General features: G+C 35.6%; 3 protein-coding genes across 3 annotated transcripts in view; 2 read left to right on the top strand and 1 right to left on the bottom strand.

Moving 5' to 3' along the window:
• LOC134542347 (eukaryotic translation initiation factor 2 subunit 3) overlaps positions 1-3,689 on the bottom strand; it is an 89,462-nt gene extending 85,773 nt beyond the window's left edge. The window contains exon 1 of the mRNA XM_063386514.1: positions 3,516-3,689. Within this exon, the coding sequence (XP_063242584.1) occupies positions 3,516-3,572 (57 nt within the window). The 5' untranslated portion in view covers positions 3,573-3,689. The remainder of the gene's footprint in view (positions 1-3,515) is intronic.
• LOC134542348 (coiled-coil domain-containing protein 115-like) lies at positions 3,673-12,992 on the top strand. Its single transcript, XM_063386515.1, has 2 exons — positions 3,673-4,112; positions 12,345-12,992. The coding sequence occupies exon 2, from the start codon at positions 12,345-12,347 to the stop codon at positions 12,825-12,827; it is 483 nt and encodes a 160-aa protein (XP_063242585.1). The 5' UTR covers positions 3,673-4,112; the 3' UTR covers positions 12,828-12,992.
• A 6,790-nt stretch (positions 12,993-19,782) lies between these two features.
• Positions 19,783-23,619, top strand: part of LOC134542345 (glutamate [NMDA] receptor subunit 1) — an 88,683-nt gene continuing 84,846 nt past the window's right edge. Inside the window, exon 1 of the mRNA XM_063386511.1 lies at positions 19,783-19,842. The gene's annotated coding sequence lies outside the window, so the exon portion shown is untranslated. The remainder of the gene's footprint in view (positions 19,843-23,619) is intronic.

The following is a 23,619-nucleotide window of genomic DNA, read 5'->3' as shown; positions in this document are numbered from 1 at the left end:
TTTTTTATAATGTCTATTTTTGCATTGATGGCATCAACTTCCTTCTTCATATCTTCTACCAGTTTCAATTTTTTTGTTTCCAACAATTCTAGTTCTTTTACTTGTCGCTTTTTGGTTTGGTGTTTATCATGTTCAATTTTGTCCAGCTCTTGCTGTGTCTACAGAGCCTCAAGGTATTTTGCATGGGAATTCCTAACAAACTGCATCATTGATTTTGTTATTTTTACATGCTCAACCCCACCTGCTAAGATAACTGCATTGTGCACATGTCTTAACGCCACAAGGCTGTGTTCTTTTTGATTTTCAATCAAACAGTCACCATTCACCGAAAATCCTCTCTGTAAACTAGCATTTCCATGAGAAATTATCAGTAGAAATTTAACAAAATTAACTACTTGGCTTGAAACATTGTGTGAACTAAACAACTTCATCCAATGATGATCGAGGCGAGAATGTTTTTCAAATGCAGTCATGCATCCAATCACTTCTTCTGACTCTAGAAGAAGATGTAATTCACGCTGAATGCTGTCTGCTTGCACACCAGATAACCAATTGTGTTTCACCAATATTTCCAAGCATGATGCCAAATTTTTCTTGAACAGAACAGATTTAGTAGCAACAGCAGGATCAAGAAATGTCAGTGCCTCAGTTAGTCTGAATTTCAGAGACTTGTCCAACAATTTTGTGGTACATTGAGTTAGAGCTTGGCGACAACATTGCTTGAATTCCAAAATCTTAAGTTCTTTCACTCCTTTTGCTTTTTGTAATGCATCTCTTACAGCAAAACCAACATCAACATTTTTTGCATGTAGCAAGTTATCTGTGCTCAAAATAAGTTTGCCTGGTGAAAGAAAATTCTTCTTAATGACATCTTCCTTAACAAAACGTACCATCAATGTGTGTACCAATGAGAAGAGAGCAGAATGAAGAAATGGAGCCACTGGAGATTCTGTCTGAAACTGTCTCAAGAAAGATTCTAACAAACCTGCAAGAGAATAAAAGAATGAAAGTTTTGCTCCAAACAGGTTGTCTTTGACACATCTTGAAACAACAGAAAAACATTCATTCTGTCTAGTATATGCTTTCTTATCCCGCACTGCACACTCCACAAATTTTGACAAACAAGGTAGAATTTCAATAGCTCGAAGTGCAACTTTGCTGTTCTCTACACAAAGAATAGAACAAAATTTCATAGGAAATATTCTTGTATCTGTGTATTGTATATAATCTGCTCTTCGTGAAGGTACATTTTTGAATAAGTTGTAGACTGCTCTCAAAAATTCAACCATCTCCCACTTAGTTTCACGTATAGCTGCTTTAAAAGCACAATGGACAGTGTGTAAACCACAAGATCCTATATCTAGTAATGTCGGCTTACTAGGGTCGTCACCTTTTAAGTCAAACAACAAATCTTTCAAAAATCTATGATTGACATTTGGGCCATCCATTGACACTTGTATAAGTTTACTTAAATTTATATCAGACAGAGAGCTTTTAAAGTGGATAAGCAAATCAGCAGCCGTTGTATGACCAAGAAATGCAGACGTAAAGTACTGTGATGAAACTTCATTTTTTTCAGAGTCCCAAAATCTTACGAAAAGGTCCACCTGCTGCTTTTGAGCCACCTTGTTTAGACTCTCATCAAACCCTACAACCACATAGTTGCAATCTGAAATCAATTTCACCAGCTGTGTTTTGAAATAAGGCCCTAACCCATGTACTATTGTATATGCAACTTTAGTCCTCTTAAGTTGAATTTTCTTGGCTATTTCACTGTCAGGGAAAAGTATTGGAAAAAGGTCAGCACTTCTAGCACCACTCCTAAATGAATTAAGTTCTGTCACAGAATGCAAACACCAATATATTTCAGACTTGGTTATTCTATCATTTAATAGAAAAGCATGCAAAGTTTTCTTAGGCATATCAGTCACTGGACTTGGACTAACAGGTTCAGTGGTATCCGTTGGGTACTTACTAACCGAAGCTTCAGATGTTCTTTGTCCATGTTTTAATAGAACGTCTATTTCCACACACTTCTTACGGTTTGCAGCTGCTTCTTGGTGTTTTTTTTCCATTCTATGGCTTATCACGGCTTGTTTTCCCATATTGCTTAGGCTGAACATAGTCATGCAATAACAACACCAGGCTGAAAATTTATTCTACTCGTCTTCAAGTAACCATTGTGAAAAATCTTCACACGCAAGCCATTTATAATTAAAGCTAGTTTTTTTTTTGTTTGAAGCACGACATGACGAAAACTTGTCACTTTGTCTTTACAAATAAATATTTACGTACCACAACTAAAAAGTTTGTCAGCCTTAATCGACATATTTACGTACCAAAACTAAAAACACTTGCCAGCCTTCGACGTATCCTGCCATTTTTTAACAAAAACTATCCATTTAACTGTAAGAAGCCATGCGCAGATGGTTATATGGAAGGCCTAATAATCTTGCAAACAACAGAACGGAATAACGGATTTACAAACCATAAAATAATAGCGAGACAGGTGCACCAACTTAATGTATGAAAGCCGCAAAATGTTACGAGACAACACGAGGTCTCGAAAACACAAATTCAACATAAATCCTACCTTTCATTTTCTATTTTACTAGTAATATTTTTTAAATCCTGTTTCAATGAAAAATTTCCAGATTTTTGATGAAATTCCCTGACATTTCCAGGTTTCCAGGTTTTCCAGGTCGAGTGGCCACTCTGATCCTTTAATTTGTCACTGCATTTGCTAAGGGATGTAGAGATGTTTTTGCCATGGATACATTCCTATGTATTCAGATACAGCTAGGGCAGTTTTCAATGGGACACAGCATGCCCACGGTTCTGATTGTTGTAGGTGGGCCTTAACTACAGCCTATTACACCAAAACAGTTTTAATAACAGACATGTGGTATCACTAAATGTGATCTCTCTTCAGTGTAACTATCACATTGTAAATTAATCTTACGAATACCTGTGTATTTCAAAAATATCCAGTCCGTAATATTAGTGCAAGTGCATACAAGTAAAAATAAACACTCAACTACTAAAATAAGAACCAAAAATTAAAGTGAACCGGCGAAAACACTCGTCAAATACACAGACCGTCATAACAAGAGTACAGTTTGAGCTAATATAGCAATATGCAACTATAAAATACTGCCGTATTCTAGAGTTACTATGAACAATTTGCCCCACGTTTCGAAAAGAAATGACAGTATGAAAAAAGTAATCATTATCTTACTTTCAGCAGGGAAGGGTATATTTAGATTATAGATGTCCATAAATGCTAATATGTAACAGACAAACGATAACACATTCAACTCGCTCGCAAATTTAACAGACAAACGAGAACACATTCAACTCGCTTGCAAATTTCTTAAGAAATGAATATGGAGCATACGCTGGACCCTGTGAGCGTGGCACCAGATGTGTGAAATACCTACGCAAGGTAGGTTTATAAAAACTGAAATTAATTACTTAAGAAATTACAAGCAAAAAAATATAATCTAATCACTTACAAGTTCCGATAAATCTTGTTGGCACAAATTAGGTTGATTTACTCCTTGTCCCGCCATTTGGCTAAGCCATATACAACAAATTCTTCAGGAAACAGGAAGAATTCAAACAAACGAGAACAAGAAACCAAAGACAGTCAACAACCGCTAAATATTACTTACGTCATTTGAGAGAATGGAGCTTCGTGCAAAACACGCATATTGCAATAAAACAATGAGAAATAGTAATATAATTAATAAAATAAACTGTAAATTATAATGATAATAGGTTTATAAATATTTGTTTAGACTCAGTAAAATAAAGATAGCGAAAATTTTTGTTTGCAAGGTTACTACACTATGTTAACTAACAAAAATACCATTAAAAAAATGTATGAATGAGTGAAATATTATTTTGAATCAGCGCGATACAAAATGCAATACTATTTGGCGTTAGTGTTTACTAGTCCAGCTAGTGTTATTTTTTAAGTACGAATTTACAGCTCTTCATCGAAAGATCAGTACACTTGATGCGTATTGTCTGTAGTTACGTAAATCGAATGTGTTCATAACTTTGCACTCTTTTACTGCCTTGTGGATGTACTGCACAGTTGAAGAAAGGTAATTATCTAACTATCAGCAGATTATATTTATTTAAATAATTAATAAAAAAAATAGTTTAAACGGGGCCAATTTGGAAGCTGCCTTCCTATGAAACATTTTTGGCCCTCCTGATTATTAACACTCATATTAGTTTTTCATTTATGGGTTATGGGTGGGAAACTTTCACACGTTTGTAATGCACTAAATATGTTTCTTTATGAGACTAACTTTTGGGTAATTTATTATATACATACCATAGCACTGCTCTGATAAGTTGAAAGGCCCTAAGTCCAACTGTTATTTAACTTTTTTTTTTGTAATACACCCTTTGTATGACATTGTAAAGCCCTAAATCCAATACAGTGATGAGTTATCTTGGTAAATATTTACTTGGGCGGTATTTCCGAAAAAAAAATGTTAAAAATCCGAAAATACCTTTATTTAATGCTCTTCAACTTCCTCTTTTCATTAAAAGTGGCGGAGGTAAGAAATTCCAAATACTTTAGGAGATATCAAATTTTTAATTTTCATCATATGTAGTTGAGCGGTATTTGCAAAAAAAAATGTTAAAAATCCGAAAATACCTTTATCATATGCTCTTCAACTTCCTCTTTTCATTAAAAGCGGTGGAGATAAGAAATTCCAAATACTTTAGGAGATATCGAATTTTTTAATTTTGTAATACAAGACATGTGGAACCATTCGAGCGGCGCCATTTTTGTTATTTTGCCGTGTGTTCGTGAATACGTTAATCGTGAATACGTAATTAATAAAATGGTTGATTAGGTCAGGTCAGTTACATTATTAATACTTTCAAACTAAGCCGACATTAAAAATTATTTTGTGAATTAATTTTAATGGCTGTTTAGTTTTAAAATATTTATAATGTAACTGACCTGACCAAACAAACCCGGACAGAGGGTGAACAGTAAACTAAAATGGTCGATTAGGTCAGGTCAGTTACATTATAAATACTTTCAAACTAAGGTGATATTAAAAATAATGTGAATTAATTTTAATTATTCTTTAGTTTTAAATTATTTATAATGTAACTGACCTTACCTAACAAACCCGTAACAAAGGATGTACAGTAACAACTCACGTAAATTTTTTTTGTTACTTATTACTTGCGCAACAATATCAAAATAACAAATAAGACTTTAAAATTAGAAACGTTAAAAACTCACATAAGTTGGAGGCGGTAATTAAACACCGTTTTAAACAATAATTGAACTAAATAATCACTTATTAGTTCATTTGAATTCTGGCCTATCACGAACAATCATGTGACGGTGACATCATTATCCGATAAAAAAATAGATACTCGTACGTAAACAAGAAACAATGTTGCACGCACGCCACAGGAATGCGCTGGTTTTGTGCTGAAATTTAAAAATTCGATATCTCCTAAAATATTTGGAATTTCTAATCTCCGCCGCTTTTAATGAAAAGAGGAAGTTGAAGAGCATATAATAAAGGTATTTTTGGATTTTTAACATTTTTTTTCGCAAATACCGCTCAACTACATATGAAGAAATTTAAAAATTCGATATCTCCTAAAGTATTTGGAATTTATAATCTCCGCCGCTTTTAATGAAAAGAGGACGTCGAAGAGCATTAAATAAAGGTATTTTCGGATTTTTAACATTTTTTTTTTCGGAAATACCGCCCAAGTAAATATTTACCGTTATCTTTAAATTTATAGTGCTTAACCTTCAGTTTAGGTGGTTTTCAAAATGTTTTCCTCATTTCCTGTAAACCTTTGTTCTTCGTACTTAGGGCTTTCTATCTAATGGGGGCAGATCATTAAATATTCTAGAACACAATATTTCTATAAAACACAATACTTTTCATATATTACCTTCAATATCGTATTCTATATTACAATGTCATCCCTTTTTGTATGTTATACGATACTGCATTTATATATTGTTTCCATACTATAATTAAAACTTCTCAGGTATCTTAAACTATACTTCAGCCCTACCTATTCTAGTATAGAACATGGTACCGAAGCTATATTAATTTCCGTACTCTAATGTAATTTTTTTCTAGAAACAATCTTGTACTAAACAGTCATGTGAATTCCTCCCAGTCCTGTGAAATTCTTACGTTGTGGCTTTTCTTAAATAAAATAATAAAATTCCAAAAAAAAATTTGTTATTCAATACTAATTACAGAAGTTTCTTGTTCAACTCTGAAAATAAAGATTATATATTCGAACTGATTTCTGAGAAATTACCATTAAGTAATAGTTAACATTAAAAAGTTTGCATTGAAATGGCTGCCTCTGTCATTTTGTGCTTTAATTGTTTTGTTGTTTCTGTGGTTGTTCGTATAAGAATATGTATATTATGTATTTGGATTTTGTGATGCAGTGAATGAAAAATAAGTATTTAAAAAACATGAGTCCTTACTGAGTATCCAAACCCAAGCGTCAATCCTTGACAGGGATGTTTTTCGCAGTATGGAGGCACGGAGTGTCAACTTGTTACGTGTGATAGCGCTTAACCTGATGTAAAAAATTAATTATTACATTTGATACATGTAATGACAATTCTTTTTTACATCAGGGTTATGTGCTACAAGTTGGCGCTCCGTGCCTACATGCTAAAAAACAACCTGTCAGGATTGATGCTTGGGTTTGGAAGCACAATAGGGACTCACAGTTTTTTCTATATTTATTTAACTTCCACAGTGCCAAGAAATCCAAATACATAATATACATGTTATTATACATGGGAGAACCTTAGGATCAACAAAGCAATTAAAACACAAAATGGCAGTGGCCACATCAATTCACAGACTTTGTAATGTAAACTATAAACAGTAATTTCTCAGAAACCAGTGTAGGAAATTAGAAACGCTGGTTTCAAGGTGAATAGAGAAATGACTGTAAGGTTTGAAAAAAACCATTTTCAGAATTTTAATATTTTATTTGCGGAAAAGCAGCGACATAAGAATGTACAAGTCGTAATTACTTCAGTATCGCCTTGTTGGCAACTTCATTAATATCCCTATAATATTGCAATGTAAACTTATAAAAAAAATTATTTAGCTGTCCTTTCACCAAATATTTCGCTCTGTTGTTATTACTTCAATGAGTGTAAGGGAAGCCTACAATTCACGCCGAGTATTCGACATGCCCAAAGATTACCGAATACCTGCCTTCGGGTGACTTCGGAATTCTTTTGTTTAGGTGAAATAGCGCGGGTGAGTATGACGATGGAACGCACATGCATTATGAATTAAGTGAGTTTGACGATGGATATAACGAAGCTACTTCAGAACTGTGTGGTGAATGATGTAGAAAAGACAATCTGTGTTTATTTTGGAGAACTTTAGTCAATGAAGGTACTGTTTTATAATAAAAGTAGTTAATATGACGGCATATTGCAGTTGTAAGAAGATATTACTGTTTATATTTTCCGTTTATTGGTTGTTTGTTCAGATATAATTTAATTAAGAAAGTTTTATTTTTGACATTTCATTTAAAGTAGTGTTTTGAATCACATAGTAATGAATACGTCATTGTATATGTTAACGGTGTAAAAAATTACTGTTGAATATTGCAGACGGTTGGTTGGGTTATTGGGTTAGTATAGCTACATTAAAAATACTGTGAAATCATTTGAACGGTTGGTTAGGTCAGGATAGCTATTTCTTATATTCGTAATTCCTAAGCAATAATAAAAAATATTTTATAGTATTTTTAACCCTTAACTGCTGTCATTGCAAGACAAATGTAAAAGATAAGAATGTTCGTATATTTACTCAAATATTAGTCTTGGTTTAAATTGCTTAATTTGTATTATTGTTATGAAACTTCCTACCTTTATATGTTTATGTCCGGCATTTAAAACAGATGTTTTATCACCTAAACAAAAGAATTCCAAAGACACCCGAAGGCAAGTATTCGGTAATGTTCGGGTATGTCGAATACTCGGCGTGAATCGTAGGCTTCCCATGAGTATAACACTAACCTACTTAATGAAACCCAACACACCTCTCTTCTATCACAAGAAACAAAATAAACACATACAATTCAACCTCATTATAAAGTACCTACCACACTATAAATGATTTTTAACTTTAAAGTATATATTTTCAGGTCCCAACAAAATGTTTTAACATGTAGTAACAGTTCAGTACTATTTTCATTATTAAGTTTTTTCTGGTACATTGTAATGAGATTCCACTGTAATACTACCACATAATACCAGAACATTTGAAAACATTTCAAAACATTATAAAAAAAAACCTTTTCCAGGCTTTATGTCAGTATTTCATATATGTACTATCAAGTTTAGAAGTTATGAAGAAAAGGAGAGTTCATGTTTCTTTATATTGATACATTTTAATGTTATGGTGTAGGGAATGAATGAGTGCTTGTGATTGTAGAACTGATGACGGAAGTGACTTGGTATTTCACAATATTAAATAAATTTTATTGGTGGAATGGCCAATATTTTTGGTGTAAAATTAATATATATGAGAGTACTAATAGTAGTACTCTGGTATATATTAATTATGTATTTTTTATATTTATAATTATATATAATATTTTATTATATATATTTATATTATTAGCTATTCCACCATAAAATTTATTCAATAACGCGAAACACCGTCACTTCCCTCATCAGTTCTACAATCACAAGCATTCCTTCATTTCCTACACCGTAACATTAAATTGAGTCAATATAAAGAAACGTGAACTTTACTTTTTCTCATAACCTTTACACTCTCCATACATATTCAATTATTTTATTACTACCTACTAAATACTTATTATATACTACCTATTTAAACATTTACTTAATATCAAGATATTCAATTTTCTTCTACTATTTCTTTTACAAATTTCATTACATCGCTCCTACTAGTACTAAAATCGCTATTTTCACTCCTAAACTCACACTATTTATCCTTTTTTTTTTTCACAACGATATCCATTCTTTTACTTTTACCAATATTGCATACTGTAATGCCCTTCATTCCTCCATTCAAGTCCGTTATCGTTGGGCAACTTCAGTTATGTCATATCTTTCCCCTACATTTTTTTCTGACTATAAATAGACCATACTGCTTACCGGTATCGAGATGTAGACTTGACCCAATTTTTGTTCTTTTTGTGCTTGCCCTGCTTGTTTTACAGAAAGCAGAGTGATGCAATTTTGTTATAAAGTATCAAGCAAATCCAGTCTGAATTGAGAAAAAGAAAAAAAAAATGGCTGGTGGAATATTCTTATAATTTTTTTAACAACTAGCTGCAGGCAAAACACATTTTGGGATTTTAAAGTTCTTTCTTAAATTAATATGTTCACTCAAAAATTACTTACAAGCATACTTCTGACAGATTTTAAACATCAGCCATTGAAAAGATACTAACAATATTTTGCTACATCACATGCCATAATAACACAACAATGTTATACTAAAGGAATTTTTTTTAAAAAAGTATTTTTATTAATTTTACTTATAATTACAGCTGACCTAAAAATAAAAATTACATTGTAGTTACATTTAATTTATTTTCAACTTAATTCTTAGGCCTTTGTAAATTTATATATTTTTGTTAGTTTTACTTAGTTTATTAATTTTGTTTTTAAAATTTGGGATATTTTGAATAAATTGTATTCAATAAGACATAATGAAAATTGCTGATGTTTGCATTTTAGCAATTGTATAGTCATAATCACACCTATTTTCTTGTTGTAAAGAAGCAATTCAAAATAACATCAAAGATAGCCTATGGTTACATGGATAATCATCAGGTGGAGTCAAGCACAAATAAAACTTTATTAGACAGTTAAGTACCTAATAAATGAAGAATGCAGAAATAAGTGTCACCGCTTACTTAGTGAATTTTTAATAGGCCTAATTTTATATTTTGTAATCAAAATAAGGAAAAAAAAAATAACAAATGGTCATCCTGTGTTGCAACTACTACATTAAGATGAATTTAAATAAATAACATAGTAAAACTTTGGACAATGTGCAATCAGATGTATGCAAGTTTTTAAATTGCAGAACCTAGTCATGTTTTTTTTTTGTGAGATATTTTTGCTCTGGTGTAGGTAGGTATTCTCTCGTTTGTATTCTACTAGTTTTGGTTATTGCATCCATTAGTTAGCAAAAGTTTTTTTTTTTTGTGTGCAAGTATGCACAATGATATTGGAAAATGAGGCAATTATGACACTAGCTGGTTAGAAACTTTTAGGTTAAGAGTCTGAGTCATGCATGACTTAAGTCAGTCTTTAGCACACTTGTGGAAATGCTATCAACTAAATTTGGGCATGACAAGCAGAATAAAAGTATTCAAACTACTTTACACTACCCCCTTGATACCAAATCACTTCATATACCAGACACACATGCAGAGTGTTTTTACTCAAAAGATTGCTCAAAATTTTTCACATTGAAATTGTGGTACCTACATAGTTCTTAAGTTTTGTACTAATAACAATTTTTTGTATTGTGTCAGAAATTTTACTAGTGCATATTTCTTATTTTTATAGCATTTAAATCATCACTGTGTTTGTAATTTGATTGGCCATAAATGTATAATCTCTTTTTATAATTAAATTAACTGGAATTATTTATTTTTTATCTCATTAGCTGTATGATCAGAAACAACCTAGGTTAGTAGCGTGCTTGTGTACAGTTGACCAATGTGTTATATCCTGCAGCAACTCGAACAGAGTTGCCAAGGGAGATAGGTTGGGTTTTTATCTTGCGAAGAAACTCAAACAGTTTTGTGTACAAGACGCTTTTATTGGTTATGATATAGCACACGACAAACATGCAAACTTGGTAGTGATACGTCGCAGTTTGCTTCAATAGCTGAAACAGGTTTACTGCAAATGGCTGACGATCTCTGTGAACACAAATTACACACTTTTAATTTGATGCAATAATCTCGTAATAACAACAAATAATAATCCTGACGTTTTGCGATTATGTTAGCTATGGCAACAAACAATATAAATTTGGTATTCTATTTTCTTTGAATTAAATTCCTGTTACTACCAAAATTCCAAACTAGAGTTAACTTTACTCAATTATACACAATCTTTATCTGACACACAATTTAGAACATACACTTGCATTAGACTAAGACCTACGCCACAAGTTTGGGTCCGCCCTCCATTTTTATTATATTTAACATTTAAGTAAGGTCCCTAGTGGCGCTTTCGCCTACACACTATTGAGGTGCGGCCAACTCGTCGTCTTTCTATTTCCGGTTATCCGACGCCTCAGTCCTGTCTCTATCAATTTACTACTCTATGTTTAAAGTCAATTCCGGGTAAGTTCGGCAATGCTACTTATAAACCCCTCTTTGCCGTATGTGGACAACGTCGATGTCGACTGTCCCTAATCAAAAGTCTGCTCCCTTCACTATTTTCCTTCAGGGGGTATTCGCCCACCCCTGAGGACTTCAAATTTGATTAGCAGCTTTTCACAAAATTACTCGCCTAGCGAGTTCCTACTCGCTCCTGGCGAGTATTGGTAGCGAGTCGTGGCGTCTGAGGTTAAGTCCGTTTATTCTTATTATGTCGTCTGCGGCTAAGTCCCGGTCCAGTGTGAAAAGTTAAAGTTCCACTTACTGCTTGTTGAAATTCGCGTAAGTCCCACCTCGGCTGCGGATGGAGGTGATACTCTGGAGATGGCGTCTCGTCCGCCGCAGGCAGAGTCCGGTTGTTGCCTCTCGATGCAGAGTGACTGACTCTCGTGGCGGAGCAGCGATTCCCTTCTGCCCCGAGTGCTGATTCTTCTAAGTCGGTAGCGGCGTGGTGTAGCGAAGTTCCGGGCGTCGTGGGCGATGGCGGCAGCGTGACGAACTGTTGTCTTCTTCGGAGCTATGTTAAGCCGAAGCCTCTGGCTGGCAGCCAGGCACCTTCTGCTTGCTGCTTGCTAACAAACCCGTATTTATACCCGGCGAACCCAGCATGACATCATCAAGTGCCAATCAGCACAGACTTGAAGTGACATCATCTTGAGCCAATCAGCGCTCACTGCCTTGTTGCTAGGGGCTCGGTCGACTTGGAGTCTCGGGTTTCCTGGGGCCTAGGAGTCATGCAACCTCTTAAACTCCCGCGTATTGCAGTTGTCCTGCCTTTTGGGGAATTCTCGTTAGGTAGGGTTTTCCTACCATAACAAATGTGTGACACAGCCTCTCGATCCGTGGTTCCACAGTTGATGCGAGGACTTGTAAGCACAAGAAGTCTGGAGTTCTTGTCTGTGCAGATGGACGCGGTGTGCCGACAACTGGACGTGCTGGCGGTGGAAGTACTGGAGCTGATGCAGGAGCAGCTGCGAGTGAAGGCCCAGCTGTCGGAAGCCATGAAGGATGGCTGCCTGAACCTGGCCAAGGCCCGCTACATCTCGGGCAACACGAGCATCTCCACGCTGCAGCTGCCGTGCGGGGAGCAGGACGTGAGCGCGCAGGCGAAGGTGTCGCTGCAGGACGGGCAGCTGCAGCTGGTCAGGACCGTGCCGGCCGACATCGGGCAGCTCGACGGAGGGGCGGAGGAGGTGGAGAGGGCGGTGGATCCACTGCAGTGGTTCGGAGTGCTGGTGCCTCGCAACCTGCGCCAAGCCCAGAGCAGCTTCCGCGGTGCCTTGGAGTGGGCCGTGGATGCGGCCAACGTGCAGCTCCGGTTGCATCGATGCCAGGACCAGTATCAGCAGCTATTGAAGGTCAAGTTGGAACTTGCATCAGCCCAGTAGCTGGAGCACGAGACAGTGCGTTCAGCAATGATTCTTATAGTTCTTTCCCGTACTGAAACAGAACTCACATTAGTCTGTGAATATTGTGTAGGCATTCAGAAGTTCTCTGTATGAAGTGCTTCATTTATTTTTTGAATGTTATTTAAATCCTTTTTATTGTTAAAATGTTTGTACTAATTATTTTACCAGTAACCCTTTTTTTTTTCAACCCTATTATTTCTTCAGACCTGATATTTGCTACACATTTTTTTGTAAAATCCTAATCAATTTCACCATGATACCAAATTTACCAAAACATCACACACCAACCTTTGCTAAGAGCAGATCCTAATACTCCGTTTCACCCAACAGTAAGATTTTCATTAACAGCAAGATTTACCTTTCAAATTCAGATCTAAACTTAAGCCCTGCTAATGGGCCGTTCCAGAGGGCTTAGCCTGGCTCCAACGCAGTCTCGAGCTTTGGGCTGCCTGCCCGTCTCTGCTCGCAGCTCGCTGCTCGAACAGGCATGATCTGACGCTACGGGTGGCTGACTACTGGCAGCTCGGAAAAGTCTGTGTCACGCTTAGATTTCAGTACAGAGTAAATGGTGTAAAGTCTCTCTCATGCTTAGATTGCAGTGCAGAATATGTAAATGGTATAAAGTCTGTCTCACACTTAGATTGCAGTCTGAGTATATGGTGTAAAGTCTGTTTCACGCTTAGATTTCAGTACAGGGTAAATGGCATAAAGTCTGTCTCGCGTTTAGATTACAGTACAGAATAAATGTCAAATACCTGGCTTTTTAACATTAAAAGTCTCATTTTGTATACCATTGTTAATTATTATAAGTTATATTAAATTTAGGGGTGCACAAGTGCATATTTTAATGTTGAGTCGAGTCTAGTAGTGCAAAAACTCAAGTATTTTAGAGTCAAGTAGTCAGTATTTTTTCTTTTCTTTTAAGCTCAACTAACATAAAATATTGGCACAAAAGTACATACTGTATGTAGTATATCTCATGATTGTTTTTTACTTACTATCATGGTGCTAACTGCATAATAGTCTACAACCCTTCCTACAGTATTTAGATTTACAAAAGAATTTTACAGATAATATTTAAATGCAAGTTAGGTATTTGAATATTTATTACAAACATTTTTTTGAGCAACTAGTACATATTAAAAAAATATAATAAACTCTTTCAAATGATATTTTGAATCACAAGGACTAAAATATGTTTATCCAGTTGCACTGCAGTTAAAGACTTTAAATTTAGGATGTTTATTTGGAACATTACAACAAAAACAATTTTTCATACCATTTTTCATTTTATACATACTGTACAATAATATTCAGGGTGTACGTACGATAATATTGTGATTGTGCTCGGTGGGTGAAGGAACAGTTTTGTAACATTTCATTTGTCCAGGATACGTCTCAAGTTATTTACGCTAACTATGGTGCATCTGTGGTAGTTATTGTGCTTCTGCAGTAACTATTGCTGCTTTAGTAGTTATTTTTATGCTAACTATTGTGTTTGCGGTAACTATTGCTTCGTCCATGTTTATTTTGTCACTCGTTCATTTGTCTTTGTGTATGCCATTATTATGTTCAGCTAGGCACAGTGTAAAAGAGAGATATATTTGTATGTTTATTTCTTTTCAATGACACATGGTATAACTAATGTTAATGTGGAAAGGTTATTCGAAAACCATTTTAAAAACATTTATTACTGCAGCTAATTCTGCAAAATTTTGAGTATGGCACTTGCATAGAAGTTAAATTTTTTGTTTTTAGTATAGGATAACGTAAACAAAATTGTGATGACAATGAGAAAATATGTCTAAACAAAAATGAAAATCATAAATACATTATGAGATTATGTAAAATGAGCCACCATCACTATGAAATTCAGTACTTAATTATTATTATTTTTATTTATTGTTACATGTCTGCCAACAGAATAAATTCTTTTGGGCCTGGCACAAACCAACATGCAGGCACCACCCCTTATACAGGCACCGCCTACTAGGACCAGGGGCGCAACAACAGGGGGGGGGGGGGGGGGGCAAGGGTATTTTGCCCCCCCTTCCCCCTCTGAAACCTTGAAGTGGGGGCAAACGGGGGCAAAGAAAGTGCTGTAAAATCAATTTTTAGATAGTAAAACTGCTTAAATAGCACCATTTTCCACCTTGAAATACAAATTTTCCCGGGGGAGGACCCCCGGACCCCCCGCTTCAATAAGGGGGATTGATGATTCTTTATAAAAAGGTATATTGCCCCCCCCTTTGGAAATTTAGTTGTTGCGCCCCTGACTAGGACAATACCAAGACTATTACACAAGGTGACAACTTAGATAAAAAAAAAAACACATAACAAAAAATAAAGAAAGGTAACATTATGGATGGGCAGAGTATAAAACATCTTTAACATGTTTCTAATCACTAGTTGATTGAAAGTTCTCATATTGATTGAAATGCGTAGTAAGTCTGTATATAATTTCATTAGTATTTTTAAGGTATATAAGAAAGGTGGATTGCAACTATTAAATGAAGGAATTTTAATGCCAATGGCTTCAAAAATATAAGGACAAATAAGGTTGTGATTATAACAATTATAAACAAATATAGCATCTAGAATACCTATTTCTTCTAGTAGAAAGTGAACCTAAATGGAATTTTGGATCTAACTAATACTGTAAAGAGAGAAAGGATGGAAGCAAGATTTGTGACACTGAAGGTAATGAACTTGATGAGACCAAGTATTTAATAATGAAATGGCGAGACAATATATGTATGGCATGCTGAAGTACTTAAATTGTAGGAATACCTTTTTAATCATGCTGAAGTACTTAAATTATAACAAATACATTTTGCATAAATTAATAATGTTTCCTACCGAATTCCGTTGTACGAGCTTCACAGTTACTAGGTATATAATCCTAGATTACTCCAGGTAATGTTTTATTATGTCCCTAGACCAAATAATTAACTACTCGAATTTTTCGAGCTTCAAAATTAGGCTCGAGATGAGTACTTAAAACTCGACTCAAAATTTTGAATACTTGTGCACCCCTAATTAAATTTGATTTTAATATTATAATTTGTTGATTTTTCTAAGACCTTATAATAGTGTCTATTGACAGAATTATTATAGTTGTAGTTATTTTGAAAGAAAAATAATTCAATAATAACACCAATTATTATTTCACATGAGAAACTATTTATAGCAGTCAGCCACCAATAATAAGTCATTCCATAAAAGTATGTGCTAAGATCAAAAGAGCTAAACTTTTCAATATTACATGATATAAAAATTGTTAACAAAAATCACTTGAAACCAAGATGACATTGAGCAGTTACAGCTTCTTAGTAATAGAAACTGAGTACTATCTTGAAGAAGTACAACATGAAAATGTATTTCCATTATTTTATTTACAAATTTTCCTTTACAAAATACAAGATATCAGATGCATTTAAAAATAATTTTTGTTGCATTACAAAGTGGTGTCTTAAACGTTTGTGCTTTCTAGTTTTATATCTGGCAATAGAGCATGCCAAAAAAAGGACAGTGCTAATGGCAGATTTGAAAAAGAGCCTAAATGCCTATTAAAAGCAAACTGCAATCTAAGGATGAAACCTGCTAAAGTACTGTTTGGGCAGGGCCAAGCCATTCACCGAGACTTCAACAGCGAATTGAAACACAGCAATGGCAACCGTGAAATAATTACACCAGTCATCTACTTCTGCGCTGGAGCAAAGTGAGCCATGAGTAAACGAGTCATTGATTACATTATTGAGTGAATTTGTTCACGACGAGTGAAAGTCAGTAAGGTCTGTGCGATATCTGGTTAGTAAGGATAGAAAAAGTAAGCGTTTAATGCATAAGGTGAAAGAAGGTTTTGAAACATTTATAAGAATTTATGCATTAGTACATATTCAAAATTAACATTTGACACTTTTTTTTTTCTTCTAACAAACACCTACTTATTATAATTGAAATATGAATAGTAAAGTCCTAAATGCAAATATACAGATAACCTCAAAATATTGAGGGGTGAAGAGGTAAAGGTCCGGTCTAATGGGAACAATGATCAAGTCGATGACCTGCAAAGCCAGAGGTGCACTCAGGCTGCAGGGGTTGCATGGGTCATGCCTTTGAAAATGTATTAAATATCTACCTTATTAAATTAAAAATAAAATCACCAAAAATAATTAAATTAAGAATTATATGATTGTATAATTTTTTTTAAAACTATTTACCTCTGAATTTAAAATAAAGGTGTATTTATCTTCTTTACTATCTTTAAACTCCAAATTTATTTTTTATATTAAATTATTATAATGTAACAGTTTACATTTTTTTATTCCTTATAATATAATTGAACAATATGACTAAATTCATTTTTGATGGGATTTTAAATCCTAGAATCCCCCTGAAAAATCCAAATTCGAATGGCCTGATCTAGATAAGAGAATTGACCGAACCAGGGAATGCGAGATTATAGAGCGCCCACTATTCTATAATGTTAAGAAAGATAGTTTAAAATAAATATTACATGAAAAATAAAGAAATACAGTGAGGGGTCTTTGATCCAGCATTCTATGGTTCAACATGTTCAGTAATCCGGCACCAATCGAATTGCTCGCGTACAGATCCAGCATTCTACGATTCAACATCTTCAGTAATCTAGCACTAATCGAGCTGCTCGCGTACAGATCCAGCATTCTATGGTTCAACATCATCATAAATCCAGCACCAATCAAGCTGCTTGAGTACAGATTTTTTCAGGTGTATTCCAGCTGCCTCTGTAAGTTGCATTTCTTTCCCAGGCCCTAGACTGGGCATTGTTTTGACCCTTTGCCTCCATACAGAATTACTTATCAGAAAAAGAATGGCATCACATACAACAAATATATTTATTTGCAAAGACTATGCAATAAACATGAATTTTAAAAAAATCAAATGAAGCTATATGAATTAAAAAGTTAAAAATAAGTCTTATAATTATTTGAAATACTTATAAACTGGACTAGGGTTCCATTTGTATTTACATTAGCTTGGCCATGCGGGGTGTAATATTGAATGCATTAAGCAAGCAGGATAAATACAGGACAAGAGGCTGATCCGAGAGAATAGTTGGGCTGCGCAGAAAGGTTTCTACTATGCAAGGATCGGAGACTTCTACTTTGTGGTTGGCATTGAATGTTTGGTAATTTTTGGCTTTGTCACATGCGCCTCTGGGGGTACGTGCCTGCTTTTGTCGCGTACTGGGCTGCTAGTCACCTCCAGAATATTATAAAGATGTATCTAAAAATTTAATTTAACTATATTTTAAATCATTGAATCAGTAAAACGTCTAAGTAATTAAATTAGTAATCACGAGCTGTTGCATTGGGTCGCTCTCTAGAATGTATAGAGAGGCATGTCGCCTGTCGCAAACAAAAGGCAGCCAGAAGTTAACGTAATCACGAAGTCCTAACCCCAGAACGCAGCTGCGAGCTATCGAGTTTAAGTTAAGATTAGCGGATAAACAGCTTTTACCTACTACGTTAAGAAGTACGAGCATATTAATTTTATTACGCCGTCTGAAGTTCAAACATTCCTGTAGGGTTGATACCTGGAATGATTAGGCGTCTAGGTTAAAGCCTGAGACAGACTTAGGTCCTTCCTTAACCCAGACTCCTCCTAAACATGTTACACTTTAGCTTTAAAAGTTAGTCTATAGGGGAAAAAAGGCAGGCGGTGCACAAGGATTTATTTCGCCTTTGTCTCTGATGTTTGTCAAAATAATAATTTTTGAGAGAATAAATATGTGGGTTTCTACTAATAGCACATTTGATATAAAAATTTTCTGTAGTTCAGATGTAAAAATCATTACGGTTTCCAAGTTTGTCTCACAATGAATTGACTCTACAGGGCAATATACTGAGGTGTTTGTACCAATTCTAATGTTTTATTTTGAATATGTTGCAATTTTATCAATTGAGTGCCTATTAAGGAGCAGAATACATGAGTGCTTTTTTGTATAGCAGAATACCATTTTTAACTGTACTACTGCAGATGCATCTGCTCATTACTGGATATGAGTTACTGAATCATTATGATCCAACCCAGTGGCAGGTATAGAATATTTTTTAGGAAAGAATGGTGTAAGAATTGGGGGGGGGGGGGGGGGGGTGAATTTGTGTTTAGAAAAATTTGAAAATGTTTCATATTTGAACATGTGCAATTAAAAATCTTACAGTCAGTTGTATGATTTTGTTTGTAGCAAACTTTTTTAGTCGCAATAGCTAATAATTTGGCGTAGAATGGAAAATTGAAAAAAATAAAAAACTTACGACTAAAACAATAGCACTTTTTGATTTTTTTTAAAATTCAGAACCGTAATTTCCTGGCTTATTCGTCGTTCTTGGCTTGTTGAGTTATGGGACATTCTGAATGTAAAATAATATAATCAAGAGCATACACAGAAATACATTCAACAAAACAAAAAAGGAAGGAGGGTGGCACATGCCAGCTGTTTCCTTTTATAAATTATTTTCTTTTTTTTGGCAGGAATGATATAATTTGTTTAGGATTTCATGGGGGCATACATCCCCCAATCTACCTCCCTATGCCCTGATTATTATGAACTTATTTATACAAAATTTCGAGCGAACATTCACGCATGACTAGAGAGCTATCTGGTGTGGTGCTGAAACCTGTTCACCAATTGTAAGTGCGCAAATCTTGCATAGCAAAATTTTGCGTCCGAGAGAATTATATTTATTATTGATTTCCTGTAGAAAAGTGCAAATCATGACCGCCTCACAACATTCCATAAGTTGTACTGATTTACGCGTGTGCCGAAGGAAAGAGTGCCTTATCGGTAACGGTAGAAATGATAGAAAAAACAGTTCGGCACCGCGAGTGGGAGAGGGTGTCCGGGGTGGCAGGGTCGCGCCGCGCGGCGGACGCGCCGTGCACTAGCGCAGTCTGCTGGCGGCAGCGGGCCGAGCATCACGGTGTCTGCTCTCCGCGATAGCCCCGGGTAAGCGTCTGCCACATCGGCGTCCAAACTGGCAGTTTCACTTGCGGGCTCAGGGGCGTAGCCAGGGGGGGGGGGGGGTTTGGGTGTCCAAAACCCCCGAAATATTAAAAAAATATATGTATTTATGACAAAATTTACACTTGTCTAGCTGTTGCAAATGCACTTAGATGAAACTAAGAAAGAACCCTTGAGCCAATAACCCTTAATATTCAGCAATGAGTTTTCAACAGTGTCTCGTTAAAAATATCATAAAGTCGGGACACAGATTTATGTTATTTAAATCCAATATTTTAATTACGAAAGTGCTTAAATAGCACCAAAATGATCGCCTACGGAGTAGGTAGCTTCTGTGTGGCCAACACATTTTAAAATGCATACTAATATTATTACGAGAGAAAGTGAATTTTTTTTTATAAGAAGTAAAATCGAAAATACTGAATCGATAAAAAAATCATTTGACAGCAATATTATTCCCGATGGACATAGGATATTATTTATTCAAAATATAGTTACATTTATATGTTTACACAAGACAGCAAAATTTGTAACTGAAACCGGAGAAAAAACGATCTGATTAACTAATTTCTAGGTTTACGCTGATTAAACTGTTACACATCTATCCGTGCGATGCCGCTGTTATCGGTTATAGTTGACTGCAGAAGCCAAATAAAGCTAATTTTAACAAAAAAAATCAATATTAATAAAATACAACAGTTTCTTCTCATGTATGAACGAAATGAACTAATTTTATTCAAATTCCTTTACTTGTAATTTCTAAGCTTTGGGATGACAAGTTTATTAATCCATGTGTGTATAGTTAGTATCTTACGAAGAACGAACGTAATTAACGTGTTTTTGTTCACAAAAATATCAGGCGAGCTACAGGAATATGGCGGGCTACTAACCACATTGGTTAAACTGTAAATGTACCTCAACGAATATTGTTCGTGAACCAAAAAACCGTTGCACCACCATACGGAAAATATTTTTTTGAGAGAGTACGTACTCACGAATACCGCAGACCTTTCATTTTGTACAGAATTTTATCATCCCTACCTTAATTCGGAAGGCTTAGTGGAGGACTACTTTTGATGTAGTTTCAAAAACACCCACGCACAATGATGGGGGGGGGGGGGGGGTGAAATCTAACAAAATACTATATTGTTATAAATATATTTATTTATTCAGTCACGCCAGCGTGAGCATCGTCTTAGTCGGAAGGTCGGTCGCCCGAAAAGCAATTAGTAGCTGATTTCGTTTGGGGATCGGGTGCGTACACCGATAACGCCTAGTAGACTGAGTCCTTGCGAGAAAATAAAATGAAAGCATATTTACCACATTTTCCCTACATAGCTGTATCTGAACGTTCTGTCTGCTAGGTAGGACGCGACCAATTTAATTTAGCAGCTCGAGAATTTAGTTTGGTAGAGTTTGTAGATAAGCCCCGCATGAAAAAAAAACTGTCAAATGTTTTTTTCTACGTCTAAAAACGCCGCAGTGACACAGTCTTGTACGGTGAAAGCGCTTGTAATTTCCTCTCTAAATAACTGGTGTACTATCAAATGTGTACTGCGAAAGCCGAACTGTTCATCTGGCAGTAGATTGTTTGCGCGTATGTGTCTATTAAGTTTGTGTAAAATTATACACTCAGCGACCTTTGACACAGTGCTTAGTAGGCTAATTGGCCTGTAGTTCTGTGACAGTGTTTTGTCCTTTCCCGGTTTTTGGAACACTATACTTTAGCTTCCTTCAATTGGGAAGGAAAACAATTTAGCCTGAACATTGTATTAATGCATTCAGCCAAATATTCTGGGGCTTCTATTGGAGCTGTTTGAAAACTACGGCCTGAATGCTGTCGTTCCCAGGGAACTTTCGCGGCTTCATTTTTTTGATAACTGGCTTAACTTTCTGTGGCTGGTTTAGTTCAGGCTCAGAAACTGTGGGCTGTTGAAATTTAACACGAAGTTCGCGATAAAATTGTGCTACTAATTGCCTGTCACAAGGCTTCATATTCGGGTGGAAGGCAGTTCCCAGAATGTCTGCGAAAGCTTGTACCTTGACGCAGGGCTGGAAAAAAAAAAAAAAACTATTCCGTTGTTAGTTTGAAGGGGCGGTATTTAGTCCGATTTATTCAAAAATGCATTGTCATACTCGAGGCCTGGATTTTGAGGCGTTTTTCCGGCGTTTTGTGTTTAGTGTGCGTCGCCGTGTATAAGTACACGCGGCGCAGGCGATTTTTTTTTTTTTATGATATTAAATCGCGGATATATGCTGGCAGCTCGTCATGCACTGGTTAATGCCGGCCTGGATTTTCGCAGTGGATTCTGGCCGCATCTTGGATATTATTGTTTGAACATGTTTAAAGTTTTTATTTTTATTTTTTATACATAATTTAGGGGTATTCACGTACAGTTTTTCTTTTTCGGCTGAGCGTTTCATTTGGATTATACATAACTTATTTCTCTCAAACATGTCATTTAAAAACACAATTTTTTAAACTTCGGAGTCTGTCATATGTGTGTGGTGCTTGTTTATTAATGGCCAGAAGCATTTTATATGTAATTGTCAATGTTCGTATGTCGCACGGGTAAAAAAAAAAAAAAAAAAAAAACCGCGTGTTAACAACAGCGCGCTATTTTCTGTCGCATTCCATCTTTGAGTTCGCGTCCGTCGCAGGACAGTCACCTTACGGTCGCGGTTCAGATCAGTTGGTGATCGCGACGTCGCCGTCCCTCGAAGAAGTACGCGCGTGCATATTGCAAACACTCGTTCACCAGGTCACGCGGCGGATCAATACCGGTCCACCCAGCAGCCCGTTGCCTTGGCAACAGCGGGTCCTCCTCCTTCCCGGCCGCGACCGACAGTAAAACTGGTCGCTTCAAGTCAAGTGAGCTATCTTTTCAGTCAGCGCATATTTCGGAGTGGCCCTCGTTTATTCAAACAACAGCCCACGCACGAGTTTAGACATTTTTGTGTCCTCTTGAGTGTGTTTTTTCATATGTCTTTAGAAGTAATGCGTTTCTTAAAATGTATATTATAACTATTTTATGAAATATCCAGTATCATTAACTTTCTATAAATTTACAACTAATTATAGCTGACAACTCGAATATGCAAAAATATAAAACTGATTTTAATTTGGTTTCATTAATACCACGCCACATAAAAAGTTTACAAGTATATCAGTCTGTTACAATTATAAAAATGTATTTGCAAGTGTGTGGAAGGGCATGAGGTAAAATCAGCGAAATTGTCGCTACTGGAAATTTTACTTGAGGGCATTACACTATCTGCTAAAGCTGCAGACTGCTTCTTCGGTGCCAGCGTCGTACCATATAATCTGGTACATTGAGATCTGATGTATCTAGGACAGTAGAGGGAGCCAGCCTGAGGCGGCTGCACCACTTTAGTACCTTGCATGTTTATGCATTTTTGCATTCATAAATACATTTTAAACTGTGTAGTATTGATAAGATTTTCAAATGCAATTTCTGGCTTGAATTGGTTTAATGTGAAATGAACAAGAAATTGTATTTTTATTTGCGACTTGTGTCTCCTGTACCAGCCATTTAAATATATCCTTGAATGTTAGAGATTTATCCTTAATCCATAGATACCTGTGTTTTCGTGGAGACCACCTGTGTTTTGAAACACTGTAACGTGAATACTAAGAAATCACACACACACACAGATACATATTATATATACTGTGCCCGGCAGTTATCTTGGCGTCTCTCAGCGCGGTGATGCGGGGACAGCGGGACCGGAGAATGACGA

Source organism: Bacillus rossius, assembly GCF_032445375.1.
Source record: "Bacillus rossius redtenbacheri isolate Brsri chromosome 4 unlocalized genomic scaffold, Brsri_v3 Brsri_v3_scf4_2, whole genome shotgun sequence".
NCBI lineage: Eukaryota > Metazoa > Arthropoda > Insecta > Phasmatodea > Bacillidae > Bacillus > Bacillus rossius.
The sequence above is the reverse complement of the archived record's forward strand: the minus strand, read 5'-3'. Positions and strand labels throughout refer to the sequence as shown.